At 36.6% G+C, this 25,050-nt stretch overlaps 2 protein-coding genes across 2 annotated transcripts; both read left to right on the top strand.

The window, feature by feature from the left end:
* Positions 1–1,790: 1,790 nt before the first annotated feature.
* LOC308705000 (discoidin, CUB and LCCL domain-containing protein 1) lies at positions 1,791–19,300 on the top strand. Its single transcript, XM_081389781.1, has 15 exons — positions 1,791–2,005; positions 7,165–7,386; positions 8,374–8,511; positions 12,512–12,563; positions 12,704–12,776; positions 12,950–13,083; positions 13,735–13,772; positions 14,454–14,633; positions 14,723–14,835; positions 15,235–15,406; positions 15,614–15,700; positions 15,798–15,891; positions 16,524–16,564; positions 16,661–16,768; positions 18,516–19,300. Exons 1-15 carry the CDS (start codon positions 1,903–1,905, stop codon positions 18,926–18,928), a joined length of 1,968 nt encoding a protein of 655 aa, XP_081245907.1. The 5' UTR covers positions 1,791–1,902; the 3' UTR covers positions 18,929–19,300.
* Positions 19,301–23,206: 3,906 nt separating this feature from the next.
* Positions 23,207–24,906, top strand: LOC308704842 (ras-related protein Rab-39B). Its single transcript, XM_081389433.1, has 2 exons — positions 23,207–23,449; positions 23,954–24,906. Exons 1-2 carry the CDS (start codon positions 23,232–23,234, stop codon positions 24,333–24,335), a joined length of 600 nt encoding a protein of 199 aa, XP_081245559.1. The 5' UTR covers positions 23,207–23,231; the 3' UTR covers positions 24,336–24,906.
* The last annotated feature ends 144 nt before the right edge of the window (positions 24,907–25,050 follow it).

Raw genomic sequence — 25,050 nt, 5'->3', positions numbered from 1 at the left:
ACTGAGTCCAGCAGTCCAAACATCTGCCACATCTAATGACACAAAACACACAGCCACATATATAGCCAATAATATGCTCGCTCCACACACACAGAACAGCTGCAGCAAATGTACTTACATTACAAAAACTTGTTCAATTCAATTAAAGGGTACAGTCGGTAATTTTCACCTCACAAAAGTTTTACCCCTGAGATATGAATAGTATTTTTGAAAAAAATCAGTCATGAAACAACAAAATCATGAAATCAGCCTTTTAAAAAGATCACATAACTAGCTGAATACTATTCACTTTATCTTACACCCCCAATTATCACTCATGGAAACAATTTGCCACTAGGTGTCAGTGTAAGCTCAAGATCACTGCCACAGTAACACATGACTGATTGAGTGTACTTTTAAAAAGTTATTGCCTACAGGTTGTATTTATATGTTCTTTTAGCATGAAAATCAGGAGTACTACAACAATTAGACAGCCATTTAAGCAGACATATACATAAGCAGACAACATTAGAAGTGCAGCTCTAGAAGACTAAGCAATCAAACTCTGCCAAAATAAAGCCACAACATTTACTGTAGCCTATAGAAGAAACGTTTTAGATTGTATGGACAACACCTTAAAGTGGACACTCCCTGCCCCATAAGCCACATCTCTTTTTGTTGTTGTTGTTTTGTTTGTTTGTATTAGGAACAGTTAATCTTACGACCTGTCCTTGACAAATTTCCATAGCCAATCCAGCTGTGTCTGTAATATCTTCACTTCTCCTACAGAGGGCACCACAAGTCAATTATTACAATAGCTTTGTAAAGGGTTTAAAGTTGCCAAGTGCCAACTTTATTAGGCCTCGCCTACTTAAGTATTATTTTGGAGAAATTGGAATTTACTTGAGTAGGCTACTGTTGATACAGAATACTTTCTACTCAATTACATTTCTGAGGCAATTGGTGATGTTTTTACTCATTTCAGTGTAAACTATTTTATAAGGTGATTTGGCCTAATGAAGCATTAGTTCTTTTGTTATAGAAACTATGTGGGACGAAGTGTAAATACTGTCGGCAAGGAGTCAATAAACTAAACTATCATCAGTTGGTGCTTAATTTGTATAACAATTTCAGGAAACAGGTCATAGGACTAGGGGTCAGGTGAGCCTTATTTTGCCTTGCCGTATCTTAAAATAAAAGCTGTTGTAGTGTTGTGTACTGAGTTTATATTATGGATGACAGTGTTTACATGGCAGTATTTCTTGGTCCACTGTGTTCACAAGTCCGCCTCATTTCAACAAATATGTTCCGTCGAACAGAACCGGCTCTTGTCCCATCACATATTTACACTATCACGTGGTCCCTCATGTAGCGTTTCTCGATTAAGTTTAAAAGTTTTTTTTTTTGTTTTTGTTTTTTTTTCGTTTTATTAAGGGCTTTCGATGTATAACCTTAATTCAAAAGATTTTTACAACAACAACAAAACTAATAATTTAGTAGCTAAATTTAATTCAAGTGCATATTTTAATAAAATGCTGCCGTTAAAACCAATTCGGTTTCGTTAGGTAATGTTGGCATAGCGGGTTTTAACGCATTGGCCACCCAACTTTCTCATTACATGCTCGGTCCGTTGCACCCTCTATCGTTTTATAAAAAAAATAAAAAAAAAAATAAAAAAGTGACAGGGGAACATCTCGCTTTACACGAGTCAGGTACTGAAACAGGAATTGTTATTTGACTAGCACGTCCCGAGGCCAATAAGAGTAGAGTGCATTAACCCATGCCCAGTTGGGGATGGGCTACTTTGCTGTGTCTTAACTTGGATGAGAAGAGTGAGAGGCTGTAGACTGATTACGACAAACTAAAACTCATGGCATAAACTCTGAACGATAGAGTCAGCGACGGGATATCCCGAAGGAAACCATGCACGCTCGATATGCAACGCTTTGGGATACTAAGGAATTCTCTAGGATTTGGCTTATTCTTCTCAGCATGGAAACGCTGGTGTTGGTATGCGGTCAAAAGGGTAAGATTGTGCATACTACTAGTACATTAATACGGTGGAAGGTATTAAATACTTATGTAAAATAAAATGTAATTAAAAAATGTATAATTTATATAATATTATAATAATATTTTATAAACATTTTAGAATATTAATAAAGTCAACAAAACAATTAAATAACACAAATGGACGCAGTAAACAATTTTAAACAAAACAAAAACCTTGATTTTAAAACTATTCTTATATTTTAGGTTATTCAAAGTAACCGCACTTTTTTTAAATTACAGTTCTGAACACTGTCGAAACAAACTTTAAGATGTAATGGGATGCTAAATGTTTTAAGTTTAGTTCCCATGATGTAGTCTATGCTGAGCACTTATTGGCTGTTTTTCCTTCACTCTGGTCATCTTGCCCATTTAAAAATATGAACTTATAACTAGGATCATGAGCAACAGGTCATGGAAACCTGAAAATATCTGGTGCAAAAAAGAAAAATTCATGCAAGAGTAATTGGTAGGGAGTTCAATTTATATTATGCTAAGCTCAACAATATTTCAGAATATATGAGCTAGAAATAACCCTTGACTGCATTCTCTAAAAAAAAAATTAGAGAAAAATACACAAAGAATAAAGTTTGTATGTTTATAGCAATATTTGTCCATATAAGATCACAATCATATCAGCATCCAGACTGCAGGACCAGAAGATGTCCTCAATCTCTGCCTGTGTTTAGAGAGTCTGTTAGGAAGAATGAATTTGTTTATGGTATTTCTCAATATGTGTGGGGTCAGCATGAATCACTACAGCCGGAGTCACAGACTATGAGGACTAAGGCAAATGTTTTCCAGTCAAACGTCCACCCCCAAAACTACGTGTACAATACTTCCATTCCGATGAGCCAGATGGGATGCTGACTGTTTTTTGGGATGTTATTGTAGCAGAGTGGAAGCTTACTTGTTTTTGAGATTGTACTATATTATAGAAGAGTGTCCAGGATTTGCCAGAACACAAAAGAGCAGGAAAAAACAGCTTGTCTACAAATATTTTTGAGTTTACAGTTGTAATATATGATTGATGTAGAGGAATTGTGATGTGACAATCTAAACAGACGAACATCCTGTCTGCCATGGGCTTAGGCCTGCTGGGACGTGCCTGCAAATCTCATGACGAGAAAATAAAATTACATGCTGCCTAATAGTGTAGCTCTGATGATGGATTGGTATCCATGGTCCAGTGCATTCATAGTAGCTCAGCTGTAAGGAATGTTATATTGTGTGTCAGCAAGTGTCGTAATTATACCCAGTGTATGCATCCTCAATCACTGCATGTTTTAAACACCTTGCTGTATACTCAACTCGCAGACAGTGCACAGATGTCATCAAAGTGTCTGCCGGCTGTTAAATAAGGTCTACAGATTGCCTCAGGCTGTGCTTCATGAGGTGTTCATTGTAGGGGTGTAAGAAAAAATCGATACACTTGAGTATCGCGATATTTTATTTTGCAATACTGTATCGATTTTCAAAAACGCAAGATCGATTTTTTTTTTTTTTTTTTTTTTTTACGTCCAAAAATATTCATGGTAAGACCGTAAGACAGTGGTTCACGTTTATGTTGTTTAAATCCCTACCACTAGATAGCTATGCTGAGACGCACCACTAGTGTCCTCGCCAGGCTCGCCTATAACGGTGCGTGTCCACTGGACATTTTAGGATTGACAGCGGACCGGAGAGAGCGTTGAGAGCGACCGAGAGCGTAAAAAAGTTGGGCAGTTCCTTTATACAAATATCAAGCGAAAAACGCAGTCGGCAGCCAATTGCTGTGAGGTTCGGGATGTGATGTCTACCTTGAGAGTTTAAACATATGCAAATTGTGCCGGAGTTTATGCTGGATTTAGTGCGTAAATCATTTTGTTTACAAATTAGACGTTGCGCAGTTGTTATATAGCCTATGTTAAATATTTCATTTTGGATGTGTTTATTGTGATTATATTGGCTGGTTTTATAAAAGTTTATACAATTGAAAGGATATCTTTGCTTGGTGCATTTGGAAACAAAGCTAGTCTATTTCTACATGTAATCGCGTGCATCGTTCACATCAAACGCGAAGAGAGCATCTGGCGCGAGTGATTGCAATGTTAAGTCAATGCAAAGACGCGTTTACGCGCTTCTGGAGGTCCTGCGGCACGAGGCGTTTAGTGCGGCGCGGTTCGCCTCATTCGCCCGTCCAGTTCTTTTAAAATCTTTTATCACATAAAACTTGATTTCAATATGACACATTTATTTTGTTCACTTTCATCCACTTTCATTCATTTTCGTCCAGTTCACGTTGTTGTTTTGTATTGTGACAGGGGCTTTGTACCTATTTTCTTTTATTATGGCCTACTTGAGCATATAAACATTTGCTCGCTAAGAACCTGTAAACCACAAGCCCAAACTGGCAGTTTGATTTTCTGTGTACTGAATTGTTTACCTAAAGTAAACTTCTTTGACTTTTATGCACATCATGTCTTTTTTTAAAATATTTTTAATATATTTTACTTTTAAAAAATCCTAATATATCGCCTTATGCACAGTATCGAAATATATTGCAATATATTGAATCGTGACCCATGTATCGTGATACGTATCGTATCGCCAGATTCTTGCCAATACACAGCCCTAGTTCATTGTGAATTTTTGAGCTGTGGTTACAAAAAAAACTGGCCTTGTTAAACTGTAGCCAACCATTGCGTCTAATTTCTGAACACTAGCACCACTAAATGGAATTGCAGAAATGATTGTTTTCACACAGGTTTTTCTACACACTCACCCTGCCTGCCATTGGTCAAATATAACAGATAGCCCCACCCCAAACTCACATCATTGGTTGAGCCAGTGTTGCTGGGCTGGATCAAACAACAAGCAATGTTTTGATAAAAGTGACAGTATTTGCACTTATCAGGGCAAATTAACCCATAAAAATGGATTACTTTTAGTTGTTTTGGAGAAATCACGCACTCAGGGCCAGAGCACACAGAACACGCTTTTGCTGTTAAAAACATGAGATGTAGGTCAGTGGAACGAAAAAAAAGTGCAAGGTCTAGACTAGAGAAGCGTTTTTTTTTATTTATTTTTTTTATGTTGCTTATTTTAACTTGAGCTCTGATTTTTTAGAATGCCTTGTCATGTGCGAGACGTTACTAAAGATGCAAGATGTGAGCGTAATAGCTAAATACGTCCATCTAGCGCGTTTACAAAGAAAAACAGTGGAAAAGTAGTTTAGTGGAATGGAAAAACGCATTCTGTGTGAACGACCCATTAAGCTTTAAATATTAAAACGTCAACCCTTTTTCACAATTTATAGACAGAATTCATCTTTTTGATGAATTGTGACCCTGGACCACATGACCACATGGAATGGTCACATGGGTCCATTTTTTTAAAATTAAGATTCATACATAATCTGAAAGCTGAATAAATAAGATTTCCATTGATTTGTTAGGATAGGACAGTATTTGGTCGAAATACAACTATTTGAAAATCTGGAATCTGAGGGTGCAAAAAAATCAAAAGATTGAGAAAATCGCCTTTAAAGTTTTCCATTTATGTTCGCGATTGTCTGCATTCACTCACAAAAGTAAATGTTTTATATATTTATGGTAGGAAATTTACAAAATATCTTCATGTTACATGATCTTTACTTAATATCCTAATGATTTTTGGCATAAAAGAAAAATCGATAATTTTGACCCATATAATGTATTGTTGGCTATTGCCACAAATATACCCGTGCGACTTTTAACTGGTTTTGTGATCCAGGGTCACAACTTATTTTCTATCTATTTTGTACATTTCTGTTTCTTAACATTTTTTTTTTTTTTTTTTTTTTTTTGTATTGCATTAATTTTGTCAGTGCTGCAAAACAATTTGCCCTTTGGGGATACTTCAAATTGATTTGATAATTAATTAATTTTATCAACATAATATATTCTGTTATTATTTGGTCTCCAAACTTTATTTAACCAAACAGATTACACACAAGATGACAACGTGATTCATACATTTTTGAACGATCGTATTATGTCCCATTGATGGTTAGGTTTAGGGATGGGGTTAAGTTTTTCTAAAAAATTTATAATTCCATAGAAATCACATTGTATGAATTCATACAAAAACGCCACCTTATAAAATAGTTATGTTTTTGGGTGAGATTGGGTTGAAATAACATCTATTTGCAAGAAACTGCTTCATCCACAAATCTTAGCTGGGGTCAAATACTGACTGAAATGTATCTGAAAATGTATAAAGCGTGATTTGTAGATTAAATCATTCTCACCCAAGTCAAACAATCAACTCTTTAACCACACTGAGTGAATTTTTTGAGCATTACCAGTTAACAGCCTGACCACAAATCATGTTTGTTTTCCTATGCAATGATTAAGATCGCTCATAGCAACAAGAGGTTCAGTAGATTTGGAGATAAATTGCACCTAAAGTGGAAAGAAGGGGGGCAGAGAAGCTTTAACCCCAATGAATCAGAGGTGACTGAGAAATTAGGAATGAAAGACGGATGATGGACTCACACCGTTCTACTTTGTCACACAGCGTCTAGACCATAAATGGAGCAGGAGACTCAAAAACATTACATACATTTGGCAATTCATGTTGACTCTGGGATTTAGTTGAGCTCCCATGTTTTTCTGGGATTTAGTTGCCAAATGTTTTGGGGTTATATTGCGGCGATGATGTCTTGTTAATGAACTTGGTAGGGCATGACTGTGGAAGCTACCCTATAACACAGCATTGCAATCAACTAAACCCTACAGTAATTATGGCTTAAATGAACATCAGTTATGGAAAGTCCCTCAAGTGTGACTAAAACTGATATTGGCAAGACCCCTTGCCACACGAGCTTCAGCGATCCACTCTTCAATACGCAGCCGGAGACCTGCCAATACCCACAATTCTCATACTACTGTAAATGTGCCCTGTCTCATTTTCCCATAGGCTAGAAACATGCCAAGAGAGAAACTAATTAGCACATTTGATGATTAATGGAAGTTAAATGAAAGATAAAATGTCTGGTTTAATTATGTGTGGAAACAGACCACAAAACCACAACATGAACCGAAGATAAAATGCCTTTTCAACTACTTTCGCATTAATATCATTTTGATCTTCCCTCTCTTTTTTTCCCTTTAGGCAATGGGTGTGGGCACACAGTCCTCAGTCCCACCAGTGGCACACTGACCTCGCTGAACTTCCCGGGAACCTACCCTAACCACACCCAGTGTGAGTGGAGCCTAAGGGTAGCAAAGGGCCAGACTCTGCTCTTGACCTTTGGGGACTTTGACTTGGAGTGGAGCCAAGACTGCATATCTGGCTCTCTTACCATAACAGACACCAGTGGAGCCACTAGAGTGGGTATGACCCTCTTCACACGGACATATGGAATGACAGAGTCTAGCCCAGTTGCCTGTATGCACCAGTAGTATGTCAAAAAAAAAAAAAAACTTCAAGATTTACTTTTCACATGCTATGGATTTAAAAAAAATGATATATAAAAAAAAAAAAAATGATATATATATATATATATATATATATATATATATATATAGAATTAAATAAATAAATAAATAAATAATAATGATAAAAAATATATATATATATATATATATATATATATTATAATTTATTTAATCTAATTTATCTAAATAAATCTAATTTAATATAATATAAATACATATCAATTGTATTTATAATATTAAAAAGTATCTTAATTGATAATTAAACAAATTAAATGATATCAAATAACATCCAAGATTTAATTTCTTAAACGCTATCATATAAATTATAATGATAAATAGAATACTAATAATTATTAGATTATATTGTTATAATTGTATTATATAATTATGATTTAATTAAAAAAGTAGTACAAATAAATAATTGATACTAAATATCCATCTTGAATTTACTTATATAAATTATATTAAATATTTAAAATTGTAAATTAAAAAATTAAATATAATTATGATAAAGTTAAATATGAATTAAATCATTTATATGAAATACCTTCTCACCCACAAAAACGCAACATTACAAGGGAATTTACAGTTTTTCACCACCTTCAACTATTGTAATTTTATAGCCACCTCATTTACAGTATGTTGTTATTGAGAAATTCCAGAGAGCCAACCTCATGCTGTTCTTTAGTGCCTTTAGAAGTCATGTGACCATAAGCATGACTCTAGCTTGTATGCTGCATTCCACTCTGCTGTAGCATGACAGTTTGGTAGTCACATACAGTAAGTCTGCATGAACATGTCAGCCTTTTATGGCAGTGAAGCTGTGCAGGACTGTGTTAAATTAAATCTGTTGTTCTTATATTATGTGGTCTGTGTTTCACAGGTCCTCTGTGTGGGCAGTTGTCCGCCACAAACAGGAATATATCTGTGAGTACTAATGAAGTAACAGTGCGTTTCATCTCCGGCACTCACCGTTCAGGACGGGGCTTTGTCATGTCGTATTCAACTAATCAGCACTCAGGTAATGGCTCATGTCCTGCAACACAACACTTCCCGCTCCATCCCATCGTTTTTTTTTTTCTTTTTCTACTGTTTATAGGTGACCTATAAACAGTAGAAAAAGAAAAAAAACGTATCTATCAACAAAATAAGAGCTAATGGCTACATGGTTCTTTTTGCTCTGAGCATGTTGTATATGATCAGAGTAAACACACCAAGGACTGTTTGTACAGCTTACTCCGTAAACAGGACTTCATCTGACTCTGGGAGTAGTAGTTCCCATCCTAATCTCAACTACTGTTTACACTCGTTTCCAACATAATATGTAAATTGTTCTACCGGAGGTCGCACGCAAATCGCTAAATAAACACCCTTACATGTGTCAATGTGGTAAACTACACTAAAGTAATGTCTTTAAGTGTCCGTCTTTACTTATGTTAGTAAAAACGTTTCCTATTCCCTGTTTTTGATATTTTTTTTATAATGGGACCAAGGCCCATTGTGTACACTCCTGGGTAAATGGCTAAACACTAAGCTTTTAATTGTCTTCACCACATATTATTGGTCAGGAAATGTGCTAAATTTAATAAGCCATTGCTGTCTTAGAAAAACATCAGATACACTAAGACAGAACTAAGACAGAATTAAGTTTTTGGCAGAATATGGGAAGTTGTGTGTGGTGCAGTGATAAATCACAATGAAACATGAGTGGCATGGTGATGAAAAAATCTGCTGAGAAATATAATAATAAATGCATCTTTGACACAATGAAGCATGAAGGAAAAGGGGGTTGTTGTGTGGGAGCCTTTTTAGCTGCTGGGATTGGTGAGCTACTGTGAAAAGTCTCATTTTAATGCTTTGGAGTACAGCAGAATATTACAGAATGGCTTGTTTCCCACAAATGAAAAGTTGTTATGTAAAGAGGAATGATCAGATGTTATTTTCAACAAGACAATGCTCCTGCCCAAATTGCACAGACAACAAAGTAGTAGTCTCAGACGTTACGTCCACAGACCGCTGGATGAACATCTGATGCACACTTAAATGGAAACACTTCAGGATTTTCAAAGTCGTCATTTGATAGGTTGAATTCTACAGGTGTCGCATTCTTTAACGGTACGCCTGGAAATAAAGATGCCGTGATGCCAAATCCCCTCACGGAAGAAGAACGCCGTCGTGTTTACAGGTGTGACAATGAGCGCTTATCAGGATCAACTCAATTCTGGATTTTCAAAACTATGTGAAGTATGTAAGGTTTGCGGCATAGAGTCTTTAAAATACGTCCAAGAGTTTTCCTGGTCTGTTATTGTAGGGACATCGACGTTACATGTTCACACCTCTAAACATGACGTGGAAAAAAACGAACTGTGATTGGTTGCTTTATGCCAAGTTCACACTACAGGATTTTAAGCCCGATTTGCAAGTCAACAAGTTTCGCCTACAGATCGGGCTGTGATCGGGGGGTGATCAGTGCTTGCCAATCTTTATGTGTGAACTACTCAACAACACATCAAAGAGGCTCGCTGACACCTCAAATATCTAGCATGTTAAATATCTGGAGCTGTCGGCCGACTCGACGACCTGGAGTGTCAAGTGTCACGATGAGCTACAGCCAATGAGAGAGCAAGGCATGGGTTGAGGTCACCGGAAGAAAAACAGCAGCAACATACCAAACCGCAACACGCGCAGCTACTTTTTCATTATAAACCTGTTTTACTCTCCTCCAACTCTCTATGTAGCACAGACAATCCCTGCTGCCAGCGTGTGCTGATCCATTCTTTCACCCATAATCTTTGTTTTTTTTCCATTTTCTGGGTTTTTCAGAACAGATCATTGCACAAATACTGTAGCTTGCGGCGCTAATTTCTTCCCGACGCCCATTTTCAAATAAACAACTCCTGTTTACCGTTCCACTTCTCGCGTGTGTTTTCGTGACAAAATGTGGTTTGGGGACAGAATAGAGTTGTTGGGAGACAGAACAGCGTTGTGTAGTGTGTGACCCCCTGTTGCAGATCATTTACGTAGTGTCACGTATTGTGAACACCACAACGACTTCAAGACTCTACAGCAAGTCATGTAGTCTGAACAGCATAGCGATCTGCCGACGTTTAGCGTCATGTAGTCTGAACCAGGCATTACATGTCAGTCAGACGGACTCTGGGTGGTCCTTGGCCAATGAAAGCCGCTATGGAGACCAGACCTTCTGCCATCAGTCTAAAGGTCTGGCTATGCGAGACCAACCAAGAAGTGGCTTGAGAACAAGTCCATCAGGCTCATGTTTTGGGCTTGTCAGAATGCAGATTTGAACCCTATAATAATGAATATTTGGTCTCTTATTGAACTTAAACGAACTGGGAGACATTTTTCAACTACTCGTGAAATGTTTGAAGCCATTAACATTAAGTGGAACAACACTGATTCTTCTCCCTGTAAAAATCTGTCTGCAAGTTGGGGGAGGCTATTCTGTGCTATCTACAGCATAATGTGATTAATGCTGTGATTTGTGATTAAAATAGACCATTAAAAGACCTTTTAATATTTTGCCATTTGGCCCAATTTTTATATATTTTTTGCCCAATTTTTATATATTTTTTGCCCAGGAGTGTAGGCTTTAGAGGACTTCAATGGGCCGGCCCTGGATGTAGGGATTTTAAAAAGTGCGTTAAGGTGACCGACTGGAATGCGGCTCTCCTCCTTGGCTGAGTTTCAGAGTGTTTGCTTTGTAAGCAGGGTATAGCAGACTGCCGCTCCTGGCCTGAATAAGGAGAGGCCCCAGTGCTTGGGCACACACTGAAGTAGATGGAATGCTGTATGCTCGCTCCTCCTGCATAGACAAGCACAGCATGACAGCTTAACTATCACCTGACCACACAGTAGCAGTCACTCATGGCAGTTTCTGACCGGCTGCATCATTTCAGAATCTTTTCTTTAGAAGTTTTAAGCTTTTAACTCTCATAAAGTGAATCTACTCTTTGCTTTGTAAGCATAAAGTATATTTCTTTTGATATTTACAGTACCTGTCAAAATCTTGGACACATATACTAATTCTTTCATATTTTAGATGTTATAATATATATATTTTCTATATTTGTATAAATTAAAACAATTTTGTAATTGTAAGAATCGTTAGAGCTATAAATAAAACAAGCGGGGGAAAGGGGAGTGAGCAAACTTTTATATTCATGCATTTTTAAATATTATTTCTGTATTATTATTATTATTATTAGTTCATATATTCTATGAATACATTTTTTTTATATAGGAGCAACTTTCAAAAACCATTCAAAAACTTGACTTTGTAATGCTATTGAATGAAGCTTCGTATGTTCACTAAGGCTGCATTTATGTGATAAAAAAAACTGTAAATTAGTAATATTGTGAAAAATTATTTAATTTAAAATAACTTTTCTATTTTAAAATGCAATATATTCCTGTGATGATAAAGCTCAATGTTCAGCATCATTACTCACACGATCCTTCAGAAATCATTCAAATATGCTGATTTGGTGCAAAGAAAACTTTCTTTGTATTATCAATTTTGAACAGAGTTGATCTGCTCAGTATTTTATAGAAACTGGGAATAAAGAATTTTAGGATTCAGGATGAATATAAAGTTCAAAAGAATAGCATTTATTTGAAATATACTTTTTTTTTTAAACTATGTAAAAAATATATATATATTAATGATCCCATTACTGAACTCAAAGTTAAAAGATGTAACTTTCCCGAAAATATCCCTTGAAGTCAATGTTTTGTCAAAAGTTCGCACTTTGCTCCAGAGTTAACAGAAGTGGTTCGTAACATCCTTCCTTTCCTGTGTATTTAGTTGTTTGTGTAAAGCCCTAGACAACTTGACTGTGCATGCATCAAACACTGACCTTCTCCTGTGAGTATACACTGATACATCAGATTCGTAAGACACCATTTTGTCAAGTCAGTTTGGGAAAAGTAGACTACAAAAAGCCAGTGTATATGAGCACATGTTCCGAATTGTAACCATCAATGCTCTTTCTATGCCATAGAGCTTGTTTCATGTCTGCGTCGAGGGACACATTTCTCCTCTCAGCAAATTAGGTAAGAAAAAATCCTCAACAATGACTCGACATTACAGCAAAATGTAAAAAAAAAAGTCATCACTCTGAAAAGTCCCACTCTTTCTTGTAGGTTACATTTTAATGTTTATTATCTGAATCCTGGACTCACTTGTGTTCCAGTGCATTCTGTCCCGCAGGCTGCAAAGGTGTTGCAGGAGAAATCTGGGGCTGGCATGGACAAGGCTATCGTGATGTAAGCTGGGTTTTTATCTGTGTGCAATATAGAGAGATTATTAGACATGGCATTTGAATTTACTACCATATGTGGGTTGATTCCAGAAACTGTGTTTTTAAAAACTCACAACAGTCACTGTTAACGCTGAATGATGTAATATTCTAACATATGCGTGTGTTCGTGTTTTTTAGACCTCTGTATTATGCAAAGCTGCAGTCCATGCGGGGGTTATTTCAGACAGTTTGGGGGGCATGATCAACGTGTCTCTGCAGAGGGGCATTACCTTGTATGAGTCGAACTTCGCTAATGGAGTACTGTCGAAAACGTGAGTGTGTGGCATGTTGTGCAAGTTATACTGACACCTGGTGGTGTGGATGTAGCATCACACAAAAGCAACGTTTTTTTTTACTGACTTAGGAGCCGTTTACACGACACTGTTTTCAACTAAAAATTGAAAAGTTTGTATGTGTTTTGGCCGTTCATTTACATGACAACTGCGTTTTGGGGGCCTGAAAACACAAACTTTTATTTTTTAAAAGTTTTTAAAAACGATAACGTTATCTAAACTACAAAAAAAGTGAAAATGGTAATATCATGGATATGCGTATTACGTGTTTAGTCTATAGGCACATAGTTTTTCTGTACAAAGTGACATCGCCAACAACTTGCATAATACAACAATTTTTTTATAGTTTTCGCGGATCCGTGTAAATGAGGATCGTTTTGACAATATTGTCGCCTGCATGTGAAAAATGCAAAGGATTTTTTTTTTTTTTCATTTTTAGTACATCATTGTCGTGTAAACATACCCTTAGAAATGTTTTAAAGCTCCAATAACAGGAGGGCCACCAAGATAAACTGAGTTGCATTCAGCTGGTCATTTGATTTTATCATGGTGGCCTCCATGAGACAACCCAAATAAAAAAAAAATACTTATTATTTTACAATAAATAATCTATTATATATATTTTTACAGCGGCTCCTTGTCAGATAAACGGCTTGTCTTCCACAGAGGTAATAACGGTTATTTTCTTGTACGTTAGATATGATTTCAACAGATATTATTTGAATTCATAGCAAATGTAACCCAGTAGCATCATTTCTTTAAATACTTATTGAATTTTGGCTTTGCTCTTAATGAATTTATTTGTGATAATGTTTCTTTAACTGCAAATCGAATGCAAGTTGATCTCACTTTAAAATATACATGTTAGTTAAATTTATTCTTACACAATGCTGTAATCAGAAAATAAGACTAAATATATAGGATTATTGTAATTTATATTGCACAATACGTTGTTTTTTCATACAAAAGCCATTTTTGAAAAAACCCTGACAGGATTATGCTATATAATAATAGATGTAAATAAGCTGGTTCAAAAACATCAAACATTTACTGCTTTGTTATCCAATCTCACATTTTTTATTACATTTTAAAATAGAGAGTTCTTGGTTTAATTGGATCCTAATACCAGGAATAAGCCTGTGTATGAGTGTTCAGGAATAAATTACAGTTTATCTAATACACAGTTACACCTGCTACATGATACTTACACCTTAAACATGCTGTTAGTGCCTGTTTGTAATTATACATTGCTAGAAGATAAACACTAACAACTGAAGACTGTATATCTGAGGTATGAGAAAGTATAATCTTTACTTGTCTGAACAAGTTCTGTTCCCATGCGTGTCCAGAGTGTGACAGGGAGCTAACGGTGGTGGCCTATAACACTTCTTCAGTGTGGGATGAGGTGAACAGACTGGGTCAGAAGGTGTCCTGGGCTCCGGGACGCGGGGGCTCTCTGTGGGCTGCGAGCTCTGGGGACCAGCAACCGTGGATGGAGCTTGAGCTATGGAACAGGAGTAGTGTCACAGGTCAGAGGTCAACCTCTAATAATCATTGTGCAAACATCTGCTGTAATATTAGAGCAAAAGGGAATGTTACAGAAGCTTTCTGCTTTCAGGCATCATAACAAAGGGTACGGCACATTACTACATTGAATCTTACTCCATCATGTTCAGCAAAGACCGCAAAAACTGGAAAGTCTACAAAGCGGCATCGAGCAAAGACAAGAAGGTACATAATGCTGCACATTAGAAAAATACAGAAAATGAATTTTCACTTAGAGGTCATTAGTAAATTTCACAATTAATTACGAAGAAACTGGAAGTAACACATTGAATTAAACGTGAATTTTTGAAGTAGAAAGACTTGTAAAACATGCTCCAGTAAACTTTGTTTTATTTACAGCTTTGAAAAATCATTTTTACAGTGTGCCTCAGTAAACCAGTTTAAGGTGTTAAAAAAGGTGTTAATAAACAGCGCAAATGGACATTGGACACAAACACATTTTGTGTGAATGTTACCTAAACAGTTACTCTTTTATATACATTACTAGGTATAATCTCTGTCTTGGCTTTATTTTATAATATAAATAATCCTTTATATTTATACCAATTTTTTCTCTATGTTAAGGTGTTTGAGGCCCATTCTGATGGTCATGTGACGGTACTCAACAGTCTGATTCCTCCAGTAGTAGCACGCTACCTTCTTCTGAAACCCCAGAAGTGGCATATCAGGGCCTGTGCACAGGTTCAAGTGCTGGGCTGCCCTTCTACCCCCCTCAGAACGCGTTCCTATGGAGACGGTGAGGGCCTGCTACAGAATCTCTTTTAAGTTCCCTCAAGCCACATTAACTTCAGTTTAAACATTTTTATAGTACATATAGGCAATAAAAGACCATTGTATTGGTCGAAGTCTAAGCACGCTATGTAGTAAATTAAGAATTTTAAGAATGAAATGAATTCTTCGTCTTTTGAACCTGTGATGAATTCTTTCAATTTATTTTATTTAGAATTGAATACTGGGAAGGCAGTTGTCACAGAGACTGTGCCTCTACAAACTCTGCCCACTGAGAGTCCTGTCATCACAAGAAGCTCAGGTGAGGTGAATTTTTAAGTTAATCTGCTAACATCATGATGTGTAAACTGGTAGATTTGTTTTGAAAGGCTAAATCTTTTCTTCTTATTTCCCTACAGGCCCCAGTCAAGCAGTGATATTAGTGGCAGGCATGGTTTTGGGAGCCGCTCTGTGTGTGGGTTGCCTTTTAGCTGGGCTTATTTGGTGGAGAAGGTAACACACTAATTGTTCCTTATTATAGAATAATATATAAAAATACCTTCTATAATTTACATGAATATTAAAAAGCAGGCATGTCACCATAAGTATTGATATGAATTTTAACTCAAAACAATAGATATATAGAAATTTTTTAACTTATTTTTAATATAATTAATAAATATTGTATAGTGTATATACATATATATTTATTTATTTATTTTTTACTGGACCTAACAATGATGAATATGATTAATGAATCATATGAATATGGTTAATTGTTTACCTCAGTTGAGGTGTCTAATATCTGTTAATTGTCATTTTCTTTTTACATTTAAAACATCAAATATGCACAAATTGGAAATGTATTCTATTCCATAAATTGGGGATTAACTTTAATTTAAATATAAATTATTCTGTATATATAAAATAAGAAATAAAATTAAATGCAGTACCATGATTTTGACATTACAGTAATACATTTTTTTCACTGGGTCTAAAAATAATGCAACAAATTTGAATGGTCCAAAAAATAGGTTAATATTCATTGAGAAAAATATGAATCCCTAGTACTGTCCCTAGTATGAATGACCCAGACATATTCTTGACAGGTTTTGTAATATTTACGTGTGTTTTTTTTATTTCAGAAAAAGAAATGCACAAATAAAGAAATGCTGTGTTGACCAAGGTAACCTATTGCTCTGTATCTCTAGTACTGTTTTTGATATCTCTCCTATGTGTTGTTGGTATATTTCCTGACTGACTTTCTTTGTCTCTGCTTAAGGCTGTCAGGGTTTCCACGGGAAGAAGCTTCCGTGCACAAACCCAGAGCTTGTATCTTACCCTCTGGTTCGGAACATCCACGATGCTCTCCCCAACCCTCCTCTCAATGGTAAGACATCCACAGAGCTTTTTAGACAAGTATAGCAATGAATACCGAAATTCATAAAGGAATGTTTCAAACGGCAAATGAGACAAGGCAGTGTTTGTCGAGAGGACGCCGCTGGGTACAACAGTTCTTAGAATCTCAGATCAACAGCCCTCAGACATTGCGGTAATATATAGCAGTGAATAAGAGGGTTAATGTGGCTCAAACAGCAGGACGGAAACAGAGAGAAAGCCAAGTAGTCATTCTGACCCCTTTGTTCGCTTGCCCCACTCTGTGTGCTTTTGCTCAGCTGAGCTGCCAGTGGAACTCAGAAGAGACATGACAGGCAAATGGCTTTCATTCTGAGCTCATTCCTCCAACAGTTGCTCAGTGGCAGCATAAACATGTCTTTCTTTCGTACGGCAGTGCTTCCCTGAAAGGCTTCTTTAATTGGAGCCCAAATTAGGGGCATTCAAGTCAGAAGAACACCCTCCTCACCACCCACTGGCCAACAGACCCTTCAGTAAGGGGTTCTGGGATGAGGAGGACAGGGGGTCAGTGGCCAAGACAATCAGAGTCCTTTCTAAAGTCGCTTCAATTAAAACGGCTTCGCCCTCTTAGCATTCCTGCTGAGTGAGTGAAGGACTGAGAAGGAGACGGGGAACCGTGGGACCCTTTTCATAGCCCGAAAGTGGGATCATGTTGGAACTTAATAATGCTATTATCTGTTCAGTCAGATTTTGCGATGCAAACATCCATGACAGCTTAGCCATGCTGGCAAATAAAAAAAGAAAGTAAATGTTATGTTAGATCAATGTTATTTTTCCTTAATTAGGGGTTTTATTTATTTTAAAATTATATTTTTTATATCAAACAACAAAATAATAAATATAAATACTTATATCAATATCAACAGGATTACATATTAAATAAAAATTATGTTATTTGTTTTTTATATATATAATTTCATTTAAAATCATTATTATCAGATTTTAAGAAATCGTAAGAAAATCATAAAAATTTGTCAAATTAAAACAATCAAAATATAAAAATTTACTCTTATCCTGTGGAAAAAAGGCATTAAATGCTTTATTCAATTAATATTTTCTAAGTGCATGATCAAGTTTATTTACTTGAATTAAATCATTTACATCAAGTACACTTAGAAAATATTGATAGAATTTTAATAAATATAGCATTTAATGACAAATTTTTAGGTTGGACAGGTCCAGATGACAAGAAAGGTTGGAAATTCCTTTATTATATTGTGTTCAAGTCATGTCAGAATGATCTTATTTGCGATTTGAACACACATGAACATCACCACAAAGTCGTAATTATGAGTGAGAAACTCAGGATTTTCTTTAAGACCAAACTTTCTGAGTTGGGGGCTTCACTGAGAAAATATGTTGGATGCAATGAATAAAATAAGTTGCATGTACAAAATGCCATAGTGTTGTACAATTAAAACAACGATTCAATTAACAGCACCTTCTTAAATTGAAAAAATTGTATTTTTTAAATGTAATTTTATGTAAAAAGGGAGATCACTATCTTGCTCTTACCAAAGTGATTTGAATACACTTGACGTCATAATTAAGACTTCCTAACTCGTAAATACGAACTTCCTAGGAGGACTTGAGCACACCATTAGGACATTTAAATGTGATGTTTGTTCTTGGCATCAAATGTCCAGTGATCAGGAATATCTACTTCCTATTTATCTACTATTCCTAATTCTACTTCTTTAACATTTCTCTGTTGTTTCCAGACTATGCTGAGCCTGATGTAGGAGCAGGTGGGCAGATGATGGGACTCACATTCCGACCCCCAATAGAGGAGGGCTACACCATCCCTTACACCCTCAACCACTATGACACCCCCGGACAACTTCCCGAATATGCCGATCCCCTGCCACCCGAACCAGAATATGCGACACCCTTCGGCGAAATGCCCACAGACTCAACATTGGACAGCCGACAGATTCTACCTGCGTGTCGATCTACACAGGGCGCAAGAGCAGAGCCGGGCCAACTACAATATGACTGCCCTGCACACAGAGTGATCTCAAACGGGTACTGTACTCCAGTCTCACATGGTACTAGCCAACATAATGCTAGCGTGATCTACTTTGAGCCCCACACGGTAGAACCACTATTGCATACGTACCATGAGCCACTCTGAGTCAAGATGGAATCTCCTACTGAAGCCGTTTGTGCTGTTATAATGTAACCTAATGAATGATACAAAGAAGAATGCTGTGTTAAATAGCATCAGGGATCAGCATGTAACAAGAAATTATTATGTGGGTGTTAACAAAAATGTAGGAAACGGGAGAAGTGCTTTTATGAGGAAAGCTGTATTGTTCAGACGACCACTGAACCTGTGTATTTTTTATTTAATGTAAATGTGGGCGTTTTATCGTTAACTAATCAGAATATAGTCCAAGAGGATCTGTGTCTGTGTGATTTCAAACCACTGAAGTATTAAAAAATATATTCAATTTTTTTATAGTTGTGAAATAAACTTGTGACATTTTCATACCAAAATTCAAGTGATATATCTTCTGTGCTATCTTTTGCATGCTATAAAACTAATTTTAAGGTGCATTAAACTGCTCTCTCTCTCTCTCTCTCTCTCTCTCTCTCTCTCTCTCTCTCTCTCTCTCTCTCTCTCTCTCTCTCTCTCTCTCTCTCTCTCTCTCTCTCTCTCTCTCTCTCTCTCTCTCTCTCTCTCTCTCTCTCTCTCTCTCTCTCTCTCTCTCTCTCTCTCTCTCTCTCTCTCTCTCTCTCTCTCTCTCTCTCTCTCTCTCTCTCTCTCTCTCTCTCTCTCTCTCTCTCTCTCTCTCTCTCTCTCTCTCTATGGTTTTAAGTGTCAGGGCATAAAAAATCTTCTGGGCCCGTATGTATAAAACTTCTCAGAAATGCTCTTAAGAATATCTTAAGCTTTGACTTAAGTGTCAAAAATTCTTAGTAAAACGTAGGACTTGTCTAATCGGAGGAGACTTATCTTAAAAGATAAATCTTTACTTGACTTTACTTAAAGGTGCTGTATCTAACTTTTTCACTCTACAAAGCATAAAAATGTCATAATATGTTCACATACCTGTTTCTCTGAAAAACACTTCTACAGCCAGTTATTTTACATTGAAATGTGCGTTCTGTGTTGGAATGTCTTTTTTGTTTTAGTCTGTGTGATCTCGCCCACGGCCAATTCACCCAATAGTATTTCGACACCCCGGGATGCCAGTTGGCAGGAAACACAGCGTATTGCAGCCTTGGAAACGAGCAAACAAACTGGGTCAGACATCTCAGATTCAACCCAACCCAAAAAGCCTCGGCATCCATCTAAAAAAAATCTCTGACGAGAGCATATTAAAACGTGGATAAATCAACTCATCAACTTACGCAAGTCACCTCGGCTTTCATTGTCAATTGCGCTCGTTCCTGTTGCTTGTCCTCAAACTGGCAACAACGATTCAAACAACGATCTCCGATATTTAGAAATTTGACTGCAGTGCCCATTTCGACCACTAGCTGTCATTCTTACAGACTGCACCTTTAAGTGTTGTGAACATGGTTGTAAACCTATTTTTTACAGTCTATGTTGTAAACTAAGGACTACAATGATGTCAACCCAAAATGGCCGACCTCTGAATCAGCCAATAGTGAGCCTGCAAGGGTGAAGTCACAGCAGCATGACACCAATCATGTAATTTAATTATAATAAAATAATTTGATCATTTAACACTGAAACATTTCTTTTAATATTTAAAATGGATTTGCATGGTGCAAAATTATCACAAACTTGTGTTGATGCTACGGAATCCTTCTCTATTGATGTAATATATGTCTCCTACATGTAATCCTACATTACAATTTCTTAGAAGGTCAGTTACAAAAATGATCTCTTTACAATCAAGCCTTCATCGTTTTATCAACTCCCTGCCATGATATCATAATATTCAACATCATATGCATATACATAACTCCAATACATTATATCTTTGTTTGAAAGTGTGTGGTCTCCAACTCTCTGCTGCCATCTTGTTACTCCAAGGTTAGGATACCTCTCCACCTCTCGCTGTCTTTAAAAATGTAGGAGCTGAGACCTAGTCTTAACACTTAGGAACCTTTATGAATCACACTTATTAAGCAATAAGAGTAAAATTACATCATTTACAATTCTGACACACTTAAGTCTAAAATTGTATACATGCGGCCCCTGGTCTTTAGCAGGTCTTAAAGTTAGGCAGATACAACCTCATATGAACAACAACACATAACATATACACGGTCATTATTTATCTAACAAAAATAGACCCTAAATGAGAAGCCATGTGTAAATAAGTACACCCTATGATTTAATTGCTTGTTGAACCATCTTTAGCAGCAATAACTTGAAGTAATCGTTTTCTACATTACTTTATCAGTCTCTCACATCGTTGTGGAAGAATTCTGGCCCAATCTTCTTTACAACGCCTCTTCAGTTCTTTGAGGTTTATGAGCATTTGTTTGTGCACAGATCTCTTAAAGGTGCTGTAAGCGATCTCAGGAGACGTTACTTGTTGACATTCGAATTGTTGTCAAACAAAAAGGAGGCTAGCTAGACCCTCCCTCCTCCTCATCCCGTCTCCTCCCTCCTCCCCTCCCTTCCGATATAAAGGAAAGTCCAAATAGTCTCTACAAACAAAGTTAAGTTTTACTGATACTTCATTCAATGAGTAATGTCGCCAAGTTAGATAAATGCTTTTGTATATTGCAGAACAGAATGCAGAAAAGAGAAACATTATCTTAAAATCGTCTCGCCACCTGAGGTTATAAATAGCTCCCATATAAGGACGCAATAATAGCATGATAACGTTTGCGTTTCCCAGTGAGCATAAACAACGGCGGCGGCGTAAACAAATTTAGTAAAAGTTGTCAATAGCCTATAAATGAACATTCAAATTCATAACAAACAGTGGCTGAAAACAATCATTCACACAAATTGTCGCCCTACTGTGAACTTGCTTTATCATTTACAATAGAGATTGATCGCTGCTAGAAACATACATGTTGTATTCACCAAAGTTAAAGGAGAACTCCGGTCAATTTTAACATTGAGCTCATTTTTTTGTACATTTGGAGTGCTGTCAATACAGAGAACAACGACAAAAATCGGTGTTGCCTACACCAAGTTATTCTATTTTTAAAATTTGCACCCTGTTGACTTCAATAGGGCAAGTACTAAACCTGCTTTTAGCCTCTTAACATCCTTGATGTGTCATTACAAGTGCACAGAAAATGTGAGTGATTCCTTCTGAGTGAACACGAGTGGATCTGACTGCAGTAGATGTGAAAGAAATGTATAAAAATGATGTTATTTAAGCCAGCGCAAATACCTTTGTTTACATCCTGTTTTCGGGTGAAGTCCAAAGTAGTCGATTGCCGAGTTCACGCGCATAGGTTTAGTACCTATGATCAGTGAATTGTCCTATAGAATGCGCTATGCGGAAGTAAAGACGCCGGCTGAGATCCTACCGGAAATATGTCAGCAGCGTTCGTGCATAGAGCCTATAGGGTTGTCCTGTTGTATGACCCAATTTCACCCAAGCTTTAGCTGTCGGACAGAGTGCCTCACATTTGACTATACTTTGTTATGAAGTCTGATCTTGGGCGTCCACTCCTGGCAATATTGGCAACTGTTTTGAATGTTTTCGACTTATGAATAATCTTCCTTACTGTAGAATAATAGACTTCAAATTGTTTGGAAATGGCCTTATAACATTTCCCAGATTGATGGGCAGCAACTATGGCCTAAAATCATTGCTGATGTCTTTCATCCTTGGCATTGTGTTAACACACCTGAATACTCCAGACCAGCAAACTGCCATAACTTCTGCTTTTATAGAATTGGTCACGCTTGCTGATGATCAATTAATCAAAGACGTTAGATTAGCAGTTCCTAACTGCTACTTACCCTCTTTATTCCTATGGAAGCAGTAAGGGTGGACTTAGTTTGTCACCAATGGCTTACCCATTTTGGCCTAGTTTTTGTTAAATAAATAATGACATGGGCAGCAATTCAGCATATTAGCATTATTTCTGAAGAGTCACGTGACAATGTAGACTGGAGTAATGCTGAATATTCAGATTTGTCAGAACAAGAATAAATTACATTTTAAAATACATTTAAAAAATCTTTTAAATTGTAATAATATTTCACAAGACTGCCTTTTTACTAATTTTTTTTATCAAATAAATGCAGCCTTGCTGAGCATAAGAGACTTAATATTTTCCTAATAGGTAGGTATTAATTTAATTCTAGTAAATGCTTCTCACAAAGAGATTATTTTATCATGACAGAAATTCTGCCAGCTATCTTCAGAGGTTTTGACTAAACTTCCTTTTCTCAAATAAACTCCGCCTGTCATCATATGACTCTGTAAGACTATGTACTAGCAGTAACATCCTTCTTGTCAAAAAGTGGAAGTCGATCAGCAGTCATGAGTCACACTGAATGTCAGTACCGGTTTAAAATGATCATGATAGGTTACGATAATGTAGGAAAGTCATGTATGCTGAGGCGCTACACAGAGGGCCTGTATCCAGAGAGAATATATTGTACTATTGGAGTGGACTTCAGCATTCACATCCTAGAAGTGGAACCTGGGGTGAGAGTGAATCTACAGATTTTCGATACAGCTGGTCATGAATCATCTTGGTGAGAATTCATAGCATCTGCACCTTTGAGATGCATTCTCAAATGAACGAGTCATATTGAATAAGTGTTGTAATGTGTGTTAATTTTTCACCTTTTTCAGTCTCAAAAAATATTTAGGCCTAAATTAAATATTTACGTATTTTGAATTACATGTTAAATTTTCATCCATTGGGTTTTCACAATGAACAGATTTATGTGGATTCTAAGCATTTTGAGTGAATGCATTTTGAAAATATTATTATTTTAAATGCAGTCAAATAGACACAGATGATTAACAATGGCATGATTTTTTGAGTGCAAATGCAAATAAGCATCAGTTAAGTTTATTCATTTGTTTATGTTAAAACGGTGTAATCCAAATGGATTATTACACAATTCAAATAGGCCTACATAAATCTTACATTTAGTCCTAAATATTTGAAAATAATTTGTTCATGCATACTTCTTAAAGGCACCTAACATTATGCAGAGTGTGTTTGGCTTCATGAGCTGTCATGTTTTCAGGCGTGTTATCTGCTTTAGCATCCCTCAATCGGCCGGATGCCTGCTGGTGTTTGACCTGGGTAATCGGGAGTCTTTCAACTACATTAAGCATCGGCACAAGGAGGTGTGCAATATTGTGCAGCCGTACACTGTGCTCTTCGTGCTTGTGGGACACAAGTGCGACATAAAAGAGCGGGAAGTGAATCAATACGAGGTGGAAGAATTTGCAAGTGAATTGGGAGCGCCGTACATCGAAGCCTCTGCCAAAACAGGCCACAATGTGGCAGAAGCTTTTGAACTGTTGACCCGGCGCATTTATCAGGGTTATCTGAGTGGAGAGGTGCGCTTGCATGAGAGCTGGGGCAAGATCCATAAAAATAAGCCAGCGAAAAACAACAAATGAAGTCATCATGAAACTGCTTGTTTACCATTTTATGGCCTTTCAAAAGTAATCATGTACTTGATTATATGAGACAGAGACCATTTTTTATCGTATAAATACTGGGAACTATATTCTCACTAGGCGTAGGAGCACAGCTAAATCAACAACAGGGCGTCTTATGTGCTGCGCTAATCACTCCGCCCAAGTAGCTATGCTCCTACGCCTAGTGAGAATATAGTTCCCAGTATTTATACGATTAAAAATGGTATCTGTCTCATATAGCCTTGTTATTTGTACACGCCGTGGCTATACAGATCACAACATGTAAATAGGAAAATGTTTGCATTATTTTGTCACTTATTGGGATTAGTATGCTACCATTAGCCATTTACATCCAGTCTTTGTGCTAAGCTAGGCTAGCGGTGGGTGCGTCAAATAACACTTACAGAACGCACAGAAATGAAAAGGGTATGTATGGACTTATCTAACTCTGGGGGATACTGTGAATAAGCTAAAGTTCCAAAAAGTCGGAGTGTTCCTTTAAATATCTTTTTATGTGAATGAAATAAACATATACTTAATTTAACAGGTTAATTTCATTAAGTGCTTTGTGGTTATTTTTCATACTTGCTTACTTGTGCAAGGTTTTTTATTTATTATTTAGCTTTTTTTTGTTTGTTTATTCATGTTTGTTTATTAAATATTTGACTAATTTGATTTTGCTTTTATGATGAAT

This window comes from Scardinius erythrophthalmus (genome assembly GCF_964197995.2).
Source record: "Scardinius erythrophthalmus genome assembly, chromosome: 16".
In the NCBI taxonomy this organism is placed as follows: Eukaryota; Metazoa; Chordata; class Actinopteri; order Cypriniformes; family Leuciscidae; genus Scardinius; species Scardinius erythrophthalmus.
This window is presented reverse-complemented; position numbering and strand designations above follow the sequence as displayed.

Excerpts from the sequence above, each read along its gene's own strand:
- LOC308705000 (XM_081389781.1), top strand. The coding sequence starts at position 1,903 with ATGCACGCTCGATATGCAACGCTTTGGGATACTAAGGAATTCTCTAGG. Across the intron at positions 12,564-12,703 it reads TTCTCCTCTCAGCAAATTAG|TGCATTCTGTCCCGCAGGCT; the intron begins GTAAGAAAAAAT and ends CTTGTGTTCCAG. Across the intron at positions 14,634-14,722 it reads GAACAGGAGTAGTGTCACAG|GCATCATAACAAAGGGTACG; the intron begins GTCAGAGGTCAA and ends TTCTGCTTTCAG.
- LOC308704842 (XM_081389433.1), top strand. The coding sequence starts at position 23,232 with ATGAGTCACACTGAATGTCAGTACCGGTTTAAAATGATCATGATAGGT. Across the intron at positions 23,450-23,953 it reads GCTGGTCATGAATCATCTTG|GCGTGTTATCTGCTTTAGCA; the intron begins GTGAGAATTCAT and ends TCATGTTTTCAG.